The sequence below is a fragment of the Solanum lycopersicum genome, chromosome 11 (assembly GCF_036512215.1).
Source record: "Solanum lycopersicum chromosome 11, SLM_r2.1".
NCBI lineage: Eukaryota > Viridiplantae > Streptophyta > Magnoliopsida > Solanales > Solanaceae > Solanum > Solanum lycopersicum.
Genome location: NC_090810.1, coordinates 54,873,613 through 54,885,523, shown reverse-complemented (window position 1 = coordinate 54,885,523; position 11,911 = coordinate 54,873,613). Strand labels below are relative to the sequence as shown.

Below are 11,911 nucleotides of genomic sequence, written 5' to 3'. Positions count from 1 at the left end.
GAAAAAATTTAAAAAGGTCTGGTAGAAATCCAAGAGGGTCATATTATTAATAATTCCTTAATTTAACTAGTAATCTTTGATAATGGACGAATATAATACTTTATTGTGGTGCAAAAGTTGAGATTTTTTTATTGTACACTAGAAAACCTCAAGATTTGTAAAATGCTTTAGCATTTAATTTCTCCTTTTCAAAAATGTAATTATAGTTTTTAAAATATATAATAATAATAATAATGATAATAGGAAAATGACTATAATTAAGTGTAAAATTATTTATTAATTTCATATAATAAACAAATATTATTAAATATCCTAAAATAGTATAATGGACAATTATTATTGGACAGTTGTGATTAATACATGATTTTGATTGCAATTTCAAATCTAGTATGCATAATTTTTCCAACCAATGCCCCAAGGTGCACTTCTATTTACGAGGTATTTTCTTAAAATTAACAAGTGCACGTTATATAATTCATTTGCGTTATATAATTCACTTGATTGAATATTGAGTTATTTACCTGTTCCGCGCACTTTACACATGTTTTTCTTCTTATTTTTTTAGTGGTGCACAAAAACATGTTCTACATTCGCCGCCCCCATACAAAGATATAATTCTCTCAACACACCCACCCATTTAGACTAAAATATTGTGTAGCTAGCTACCAATATTTATTATATATATGTTCCAATTCACAACATTTTTCACAAACTAAGTATACAAAGCTCCATTAGTGTGAGCTTTGTATATACAAAAAAAAAAAAAAAAAACTTCTCTTTCTTTTTAATTATACCAATCAATATGTCTTCCTCAAGATTATTGTTATTATTTTTGGTGACATTGATGTTGGTTGGACATTCATTAGCAAAAACAAGGCATTTTAAATGGGAAGTTGGGTATATTCATTGGTCAACAGATGGTGAAGAAAGTGTTGTGATGGGAATAAATGGTGCATTTCCTGGTCCAACAATTAGGGGGCGTGCTGGGGACATAATTGTTGTTGAACTTACTAATAAACTTCATACCGAAGGTGTTGTTATTCATTGGCATGGGATCCGACAGGTTAGTGATCTCCCTCTCGTCTCTCATACCCCGATTGATCTCTTATATACACTGACAATATAATATTTACTTGCTATAAGGTCATTTATTGTGTAAAAGAGGTCATTTATAGGAATACTTTGTTTTCTAAATTATGAAACTAATATTATTTGATATTTAGATATGTTTTACTTGAAATAAGAATTTTTTAAATAATTTATTTGTCTTCACAAGATAGAAATAAGTTTGTGCACGTTACTCGACTTATGAAATTATGCTAAATAATGTACTTTATGATCTTTATTCTTTCCCTTCTTCCTATGGGCTATGAGTATGGCTTTTATTTCACTTTCATTTTTTTTCTTATTTTTTTTTTTTTAAAAATTATAGTTTGGAACACCATGGGCTGATGGAACTGCAGCAATATCTCAGTGTGCCATTAATGCTGGAGAAACATTTGTCTATAGGTTTAAAGTTGACAAGGTAAGGTTTTTTTTTAACTCGTTTGCGATTTATTGAGTTAATTTGTGATGCACTGGATGAGACCGGTACTTCCTTAATAACGTCTCAGATTTGAATTTTGGAGTTCTTAATCTCCTATAAAGGATTTTCTAACAAAAATGATTTTATATCAAAAAATTCAAATTTAAAACTTCTGATTAAAAATGAAAGAGTATTTTTATTTTTAAAAGTTTACTAACCTAGGTAGTAGCTATTACTTATTTTCAAAAGGTACCTTTTTATTATTTTAAGTTAATTTCTGCCAACTTGCATTAGAAAATGTAGAAGTTGACAGATTTGATCTGAGGTGGGAAAATGTTGTCTTATAGTAATCAATCAAAATTCAAAACTTAAAAGACAAAAGAGAAAAAAGATTAATTAGTTCAAATTATAAGTTACTTAAATCGGTGGGCATAATTGAATATAACATTTGCTGGAAAAAAAATAATATTATCCTAGCTATTTTCACCTGTTTATAAATTGTCCAATTTGTTTAGCTTATTTATATATACTTCTAATAATTGCTAGACATTGATGATCTAGCAAATCTTTAGACATCATTTTTCTACTAAACCAATTTTAATTAGCATGGACCCACTAAGAAATATACCCTCAGTTTATTTATTGTTATTTGATTTGACACAAAAATTTTAAAAATAATTTTTAAAATTTTTTAAATTTAAAAAAAGTTTCGAATGTTTGTGTGAATATAAATAATTTATTAAAGGTGAAATAAGCACTTGAAGATTAAGTTATTACTAAATATAAAAATATTTTACATAAAATTGGGATTTCACCTTAATATTGTTAGTGCTTAGCCTTTCCTTCTCATAGATGCCTTAGTATTGTTACATGTTACTTATTAAAGTAAGTTAGAACAATTAATAATTTCGGCAAATAAAAAAAAACCCAAATCTTGGTGAAATTATATGAAAGTGAAAATAATTAACCTATTAATGATAATATTGGATATGATCTTGTATAGTAAAAACATACCATATGGTATAGTTCTATATTCTTTGATAGAAGTAGAATTTTTTATTAATAAAGTGAAAAGGAAAATAGCTAACCTATTAGTGATAATATTGGATATGATCTTATATAGAAAAAACATACAACATGATATTGTTCTATCTTTTTTGATAGAAGCAAAGTATTTTGATAAAGTGGAATTGACACGTACTTAATTGTAATCATGATTTGAAGGAATTTAGTATTCGAGTTTTTAGTAAATTCGTCTGATAAAACGTTCAACAAAATAATTAATTATAACAAATATCTAAAACAGGCCGGGACATATTTCTATCATGGACACTATGGTATGCAAAGATCAGCAGGTCTATATGGTTCACTCATAGTGGATGTTGCACAAGGTGAAAGAGAACCATTCCATTATGATGGAGAATTCAATTTATTGCTAAGTGATTGGTGGCACAAAGGTTCACATGAACAAGAAGTTGACCTATCTTCAAATCCTATGCGTTGGATCGGTGAACCTCAGGTATCACTATTAAAAATAAAAATTCTTTATCGCAAATCAATTCATAATAGTAGTATACTTTTTACTTTTCTTACCGATTTAATCAAATTTATAAAAATAACTATCGAATATTTTCAAATAAAAATTTTAATGAAAAAAACAATAGATTTTTAATAGAGACTAATACTAAAATTTTACTATCTTATTGTTTAAAAAGTCTACAAAGAGATTTATCAAATTGTTTAATCAATTAAATATGTATGGTGTAAAACTAAGCTATCTCCCACCTTTTAATATTCTTTTTGTCACGTTTAATTGTTAAAGCTCAAATTATTTTAAAAATTAGTACACATTTATTTACTCAAAAAATTATGAACTATGGCTCCCATCTTCATTTGAATTCATATAATTAATCTTCTTTTTTCTTTTTGTACTTTTTGACAAATCTCAACCCTTTTCTGTATGAGTTTTTTTTCCTACTTTTTTATACACGCTTTGATCATGAAAACACTTCGAAAAAGTTATGTTTCTTTCAATTATGATGTCTTTTTTCGTACCATAATAATTCATAAGTGGACGTTGGTCCATGCTTTATTGTAAAAAAAATTTTAAAAAATTAAAAATTAAAAATCATTTTCAGTTAAGTATAGAAATTAAAGTTGTTCTGATTAATTATTTTTTTAGGTAATGTAAAATAAAAAATGCTCTATGTTATTTTTCGAATTCAGGAGGAAATTAAATTTCAAAATTTTATAATTAAATATGTTTTATTTACATTTAACTCCAAAAAAAAGTGAAAAAATATTTTAGAGTGAAAGAAGTGAAATTCAAACTTCGATTCTAAAATGATTTCACTTCACTATTAAGTTAGGGATGTATGAGGTAATTATTCATTTAATTAGTTCAAATCTTTTTGTTCTTTTCCTTATGCTATGGACAAGAATCTTCAATTAATTATTCTTGACTTTTTGAAGACCACGTTCTACAGTAATCTCCTTGATGTCTTTTTTATTACTATAATAATAAATAATATCTTATATTTATTAAAATAAAAATAAAATAAAACTTCGACAATGTATGACCTTTCTTTTTAAATAGACAAATAATTTGAAAAATTTAAAGAAGTTTTATCGATGATTGTAGCTTATGCAAAATATGTTTTTCCATAAAAATTAACAAACTTTATTTTCCATCTTTCAATTAAATTATAATCAAATAATTTTGTTTGTGTAGTAGCAAGGTACAAATATTTAGCTATTCATCACTTTTCTTATTGATATATAGAATAATAGAATTAAGAAAACTTTTATATACTACTCGCTAAATAATAACTAATTTATTGTTGACAAAGGAATAAAAATCATTTCTATTCCATAGTGCAATACTTGTGAAGCCATATATTATGTTAGCAAGTTGTCACTATCACTTATTCATAAGCATTAATACTTTAATTTATCACTTAATCATTAATAAACTAGCACTAAAATTGATTAGTTATCTTGTTTTTGTTCTTTTTTGGTTGTATTAATACCATATTATTTTCATATTTTTAAAATGTTAACTTCGGGAGAATGATAATAACCTAAGTTGCTTAGACTCTTCAGAAAAAATGTGATCATATATGTGTCAGATTCTTCAAAAATACACTACTTTTAAAAAATATTACATGTCTATATACTCTTGATGATATTTTTAAGAGTCGGAGTAACATAAGTGATAAAATTTTTATTGTTATTATTATTAATTTCTACATTTCTTATGGCATTGAAATTGAAAAAAAATCAGACATTGTTGATAAATGGGAGAGGTCAATACAATTGTTCCATGGCGGCGCAGTTTAGCAACCCACGGCTTCCACAGTGCAAGTTAAGAGGGGGTGAGCAATACGCACCTCAGATTCTCCGCGTGCGCCCCAACAAGACATACAGGCTTAGGTTAGCCAGTACCACTGCATTGGCTTCACTCAACTTGGCAATTGGGGTAAAGTTATACACAAAATCTATCTCTTTTGCACATTATATTCTATAAATTCACATTTTCCAAAAAGATAAAAAGTACTAGTATTATACTTGTGCTATTGGATGGTAGTGTAATGAGTTGTACTTGTATATTCTCTATCTTTTCCCTACTTTGGAGGTTTCTTGGAGGTAGGGTGTAGGGTGTCCTAGGTTGTTGACAACTTTTAATTTAAATTCTTCGATTAATGTGGTTCCTTGGTACGTAGGTAGGGTTTACATTAACATAGTACCGTGTGGTTATGCAGGTGAAGTGAATTTTCTATTTATTCGTTCAACTAAATCATAAATATAATAATTAGTTGTATTGTCTAGACTATAATAAAAATAATTTTTAGCGACATTAAATATTGACATTAATATAGAGTACTAACGTCTTTACGGACATTTTGTTAAGTTCAATTAGAACAAAGAGGGACAATTGCCGCTAAAAATATATATTTAGCGGCAATTAAAAAATAATTGCCGTTAATAATCATTTTTGGTGTAGTACTAGTGTAATTTCACATATAATGTCTTAAAAAACTTTACTCTGAATCTCAAAGCGATTTATTTTTGAGATGGAAGTGAATTATAATAAATAAATAAATAACAAATAGAAGATGATATAGAAAAATAGAAACTCTTGAGAAATTATTTCAATTTTGATACTAAATAGCCTCTTCATATTTGTGGAATGCAATACTACTATATAGGCATCATAGTGGAAAGCACTAGGTATATAGGTAAATATTGATACGAGAAGAATTACAATTCATAACAATTTTGAATATTGAAATATTATGTTGATTTAATCGAAATATTATTTCAGATTAAAATTAGTTAAATTTATTTTTGATAAGTGAAACATGTTAAATCAATGCTCACATGTATTCATCATGTCTATGTTTTTATATAGGGTCACAAGATGGTGGTTGTAGAGGCAGATGGAAACTATGTTCAACCATTTTCAGTACAAGACATAGATATTTATTCAGGTGAAAGCTATTCAATTCTTTTCACCACAAATCAAGACCCTTCCAAAAACTATTGGATTTCAACAAGTGTAAGAGGAAGAGAACCAAACACACCACAAGCCCTCACTCTATTGAATTACCTCCCAAATTCACCATCCAAATTCCCAACATTACCACCACCTATTGCACCCCTTTGGAATGATTATAACCATAGCAAGTCATTTTCTAACAAAATTCTTGCCCTAATGGGATCACCTAAGCCACCAATTAAAAACAATCGTCGTATTGTTTTACTCAATACTCAGAATAAAATCGATGGTTACACAAAATGGGCTATTAATAACGTGTCATTAGTCTTACCAACGACTCCCTACTTAGGGTCCATTCGATATGGTATAAATAATGCTTTCGATACTAGACCTCCCCCGGATAATTTCCCTAGAGACTATGATGTTATGAAACAAGCACCAAATTCTAATGCTACATATGGAAATGGTGTGTATATGCTAAAGATGAATAATACAATTGACATTATACTACAAAATGCCAATGCACTAGGTAAAGGTGCAAGTGAAATACATCCATGGCATTTACATGGACATGATTTTTGGGTTTTGGGATATGGTGAAGGGAAGTTTAGTGACAAAGATGTTAAGAAGTTCAATTTAAAGAATCCACCATTGAGAAATACTGTTGTGATTTATCCCTATGGATGGACAGCACTAAGATTTGTGACTGATAATCCAGGAGTTTGGGCTTTTCATTGTCACATTGAGCCTCATTTGCATATGGGAATGGGAGTAATATTGGCTGAGGGTGTTCATCTTGTTAAGAATATACCTAGAGAAGCTTTGGCTTGTGGTTTGACAGGAAAAATGCTTATGACTAACAAGCATAATTAAATATTTTTTGAATTGGAATCTGGTGGATAAGAGGGGTTTTTCTTGCTTGTCTTTTGATTTTTGTAATTTATTTTGAGTGTGACTTGGAGGTGAGGTAATATTAGAATGTGTGTTATTAAGAGGTCAAGGGCCTAAATGTTGTTGGGAATGTATTGCCTTGTGTATGATTGATTATTGTTCTAAGTTCCCTTTTTATATATATTAAGGTTATGTATTTGTAGTATATTTTATATAATTTGTCCAAATATTAATAAGACATATTTTATTCACAAGAATTAGTTTGATTTATATGTAGTAGATACATTATTTTTCTTGTTAAACCTTAAGAAATTTGACCTCTCTAAATTAAGCAAAGAAAAAGTGTAAGTGATAATATAATAGTTATTAAAAATTAAAATGAAGAAAAATCAAGTATTTTTAGGTTGAGCTGTGAATATCTCATTTTCTTTCAAGTTCATTGCAATAGAATTTTCACCGATTCAATAGTTATTTTTCACTTACCTCCTTCAAACACTACTAAAGTTGCTAAAAATTGACGAAAAAAATCATTCTATAAAATACTAACTTCAAAATAAGATGTCAATAAAGATTTGATCGGTCAAAAAACTATCTTTAAATGTCATTTTTTTTAAAAAAAAAAAAGACTTTCCTTGGGAGGTTGATTTTCAAAACTACACAATTACAAAATAAATCATTTGAATACATTTCTACCATTAGACAATTGATTCCCGTTGATATAAAACTATGTTTTATTTTGGAAAAAAGATTTGAGATAGATCTGAATTTTAATTGAAGTTGTTGTTATGATACCAATCCGTGGAAAAAATCTTTTAGCCCACTCACCATTTAAAGGTATATATGTGTCCACGTGGACATATAGAATATTTCATAATTATAAATAGTAATGTTTCCATGTGGGCACATAAAATACATTATTAAATAGTTCAAGGGGAGGGGGGTAAAAGGTTCTCCGTAAAGTCTGATATCGTAACAACAATTTCGGCTAAAGTTAAAATATTTCTCAAGACTTTTTTTCCTTTTATTTTTATATTCTTCAAATTTGTTGTATGGGACAAAGTGTTAGACAGTCAAGACTCTAAGTGGTGAAGTACTGACGAGTCAAAGTCTTGATTTAGTAAATATGAAAATTCTAATTCTCACATTAAATTGAATTTACTGCAGCGTATTGCTCTGTTGTGTATACATTTTTTTAAATCAACATTATTAAGGAGAAGATAGTAGAATTGATAACCTGTAATTTCCCTACATATGATAGATGTCTAGTAGATGTAGCTATACTAATCACATTGTTTGAACAATGAAAAATATTAGAGTATGCACAACAAAAGCATAATTCAAGATTACGATTGCATAATAGTTAAACAAAACAATCTAATCGAATTGAGAAGATAACTAACTCGCTAAAGTTTTCACAAAACTCGTTAAGGAATAAGGAATTCTAGATTGTAGTCTTGTACCATTTTCTAACTAATTTTCTCAATCAAGTCTTATGTGAGAAAAGTGTTTTTTAGAAAAGGTTATTGAAAATCACCACCTCTATTTATACTTTTCACCCAAAGAAGAGTTTGAAAGAAAAATGTTTTCAACCATTAAACCCCAATCAATTGTTGGGTAAACGCGGACAAGCACAAAATATATGGTAAAAGTAATGGAAATAAAATGAGAAAATAACGACACCAAGAATTTTACGTGGAAACCCTTCTAAATAAGGGAAAAAGCCACGGGCTAAGAGGAGCAATTGATATTACTATAGTAATGAATTTTACAATGTGTAGTCACGAATACAATACTCAAAGTGATTACTACACACTCAAAAGGAACAACACTCTTTTGGTTTCCGTCTTACTAAAATATCGCTCACACTCTATTTTTCTTCACAAACTATTTTTTTGTATAATCTATGGAATACATCACTTTGCTCTCAAAATGGTTTTTCTCTCTAACTTGATGTGTTCTACAAATGAGCAAGAATGCTCTATTTATAGAAGGATAAGATCATGACTATGTCACTAATTACATATGTAAATATAGCAAAGTCAAGAATGGTTGCAAATCTTACCAATTTGCCAACTACCAAATCTTTTATTTTCAACTCCAATTACTATTCTTTTTTAACAATTGCTTGTACCAATTGAATAGCTAAAGTTGACTAAAAAATGGGATGGATTCAACAAATCTCTCCCTCCAGTCCCATTTACTGAAAGAAGGTATCTTCAACTTCTTTAGAGAGAGCTCATACCCACAAGTTCTCTGCATAACTCGAACTTGTCTTTCGGTATCATCTTGGTCAGCATATCTGCAGGATTTTCACTTGTGTGAATCTTTTTGACGTGAAATGATTCATTCTCCACTTTCTCAGGAATCCAATGATATCTGACGTCAATGTGTTTTGTTCTTGCATAGTACATGGAGTTCTTGCTCAAGTCTATTGCACTCTGGCTGTCACAATAGACAATATACTCCATCTGATTCAAACCAAGCTCTTGAAGAAATCGCTTTAGCCATATCATCTCCTTGCCGGCTTCAGTAGCCGCATTATACTCAGCCTCAGTTGTAGATAGTGCAACACACTTCTGCAACTTTGACTACCATGATATAGCTCCCCTGAAAAAGTAAATAAATATCCAGTAGTGGATTTTTTGTTATCAAGGTCACCTGCCATATCAGAATCTGTATAGCCTTTCAAGATTAGATTTGATGCTCCAAAACACAAGCATTCATCTAAGCTTCCTCTAAGATACCTGAGTATCCACTTCACAGCTTCCCAATGCTCTTTTCCCAGATTTTCGAGAAATCTACTAACAACACCAACTGCGTGAGCAATATCAGGTTTAGTGCACACCATTGCATACATTATACTTCCGACGATGGAGGAATATGGAACTTTGGCCATGTTATCTTTTTCCACTCTAGATGTAGGACACATCTTCTTGCTCAACTTCATATGACCAGCAAGAGGTATACTAACAGGCTTAGCATTCTTCATATTGAAGCGCTCCAGTACGCGTTCAATGTACTTCTTCTAGGACAAATAAAACTTCCTTTTATCTCTAAGACGAGCAATTCTCATGCCCAAAATTTGCTTGGCATGACCCAAGTCTTTTATAGAAAAAGACTTACACAATTTTTTCTTCAGCTCGTCAATCTTGGAAGTATTCTTGCCCACAATCAACATATCATCCACATACAACAAAAGGATGATAAAATCATTGTCAGATAATTTTTGTACAAATACGCAATGATATGAAGAAGTGTTCTTATAGCCTTGCTCCCCCATAACATATTCAAACTTTTTGTACCACTGTCTGGGAGCTTGTTTGAGGCCATAGAGACTCTTTTTGAGTTTGCATACAAAATTTTCTTTACCATCTACTTTGAAGCTCTCAGGTTGTTCCATATAAATCTCTTCTTTTAGGTCACCGTGAAGGAAAGCCGTCTTTACATACATCTGCTCAATCTCTAAATTAAGGCTAGCAGCCAAACCTAGAACTGTGCGAATCGAGGACATTTTCACAACAGGAGAAAATATTTCGTCAAAGTCAATACCTTTCCTTTGACCAAATCCCTTAACAACCAATCTAGCTTTGTACCTGGGCGTCGAGTTGTGTTCTTCAACTTTAACTTTTAACACCCACTTGTTCTTCAAAGATCTCATGCCCTTGGGCAATTTTACCAACTCATAAGTGTGGTTCTCATGCAAAGACTTCATCTCTGTTGACACCCAATTTTGACCCACGTCGGTAAATTAATTATCGAGCTTCCTAAATTTTCAAAATAATTTAAATTAATTAGTTTTATAATTTTGCGAAAATATAACGATTTAATGTTTACATAGTGTGTATATAGCCGGTATATCTTGTGTATATTCGAAACCAACCCAACTTAAAATTAATCCCACGCCCAATCTTTGTTCCCAGCCCCACTTTAACTCCAACCCAATTTCCCTCAGCAGCCCAAACCATTCCTAGGCCCAAACACTTTAAGTTTTACCCGACCCAGCCCACATTCTCCTGACCCGACCCGACCTCCACCCTCTTCCTCCCAAAATCCCCACACCACAAAATAGAAACCCACAAAAATCCAGCAAAAACAGAGATACCCAGAAAGAAAAGAAAAACGGAAAGCCATCCCACGATAATTCCCAGAAACGCCAGCATCCCCACGCGTTCTCGTCTCCCCCACGCGTTCTCGTCTCCCCACGCTCTCTCCCTCCTCCTCTTTCCCTTGTCAGTACAGTCCCAGAAGAAACAAGATGCAGCAGCAGCTCCCCACGCGCTAGGTCTTCTTCTTAGCGCGCAAGTATTTGGCAACGCGTGTCGTACACGAACCTTTCGCTCGCGTCCTCATGTCCTTTCCTCTTGATGGTACTATACCAGCCGGATTCGACAGAAGGAGTTGTCAGGACAGCGACGCAGTAACGCAGCAGACGCCTTCGTCCTTGTAGCGTGGGATTACGCCACGTAGCTCGCAAGGACGCCGATTTGATCTCGTCCATCCATCTCGACTCCTATCCGTTGGAAATTTGGCATCAAAATCGAATATGCTCCAGCTTTGGATAGGACTTGGAATTTGAATTCGAAATGGCAAAATTCGACGTTCCCGCCCTCCCAATCTAAAAACCCTAAATTTCTCCCTCTATATAAACCCCCTTCCTTCTCCAAAAAGGGGGTTGGATTTTTGGAAATAGAAGTTCAACACGAAGAGGGGGGAGAATTTTTGAGTATCGGAATTTTAGAAGTTGGAAAACATTTAGCGATTTTTAGGTTGAGAAAAATCTTGAAAAAAAATATTCGTTTGGTTCACTTCTGTTTTGCTGTAGAAGAATAGTTCAAGCCCTTAGCTGTTCTCGCGTATTTCGGAAGAACAAACTGGTTCATCGACTTCTGACGTCATTCGGGTGTTCATGTTTCTGTTTACAGTGGAGGTCGTCACTTGTTGCTGCTTGTCCGTCCCAGTGTCGCTGCTCTTCAAAAGGTAACGTCCGGTTTATTTTA

The 11,911-nt window shown here is 31.4% G+C and overlaps 1 protein-coding gene across 1 annotated transcript; it reads left to right on the top strand.

Moving 5' to 3' along the window:
* Nucleotides 1-477: 477 nt before the first annotated feature.
* On the top strand, nt 478-7,171 carry LOC101258916 (L-ascorbate oxidase). The gene is made up of 5 exons (XM_004250839.4): nt 478-1,063; nt 1,433-1,525; nt 2,832-3,044; nt 4,809-5,003; nt 5,937-7,171. The coding sequence occupies exons 1-5, from the start codon at nt 803-805 to the stop codon at nt 6,894-6,896; spliced, it is 1,722 nt and encodes a 573-aa protein (XP_004250887.1). The 5' UTR covers nt 478-802; the 3' UTR covers nt 6,897-7,171.
* Nucleotides 7,172-11,911: the final 4,740 nt, after the last annotated feature.

What these genes read in the sequence shown, in the direction of transcription:
- LOC101258916 (XM_004250839.4), top strand. Translation starts at nt 803, where the DNA reads ATGTCTTCCTCAAGATTATTGTTATTATTTTTGGTGACATTGATGTTG. An exon ending in ATAGGTTTAAAGTTGACAAG is followed by an intron (nt 1,526 to 2,831) that starts GTAAGGTTTTTT and finishes TATCTAAAACAG; the next exon opens with GCCGGGACATATTTCTATCA. An exon ending in CACTCAACTTGGCAATTGGG is followed by an intron (nt 5,004 to 5,936) that starts GTAAAGTTATAC and finishes GTTTTTATATAG; the next exon opens with GGTCACAAGATGGTGGTTGT.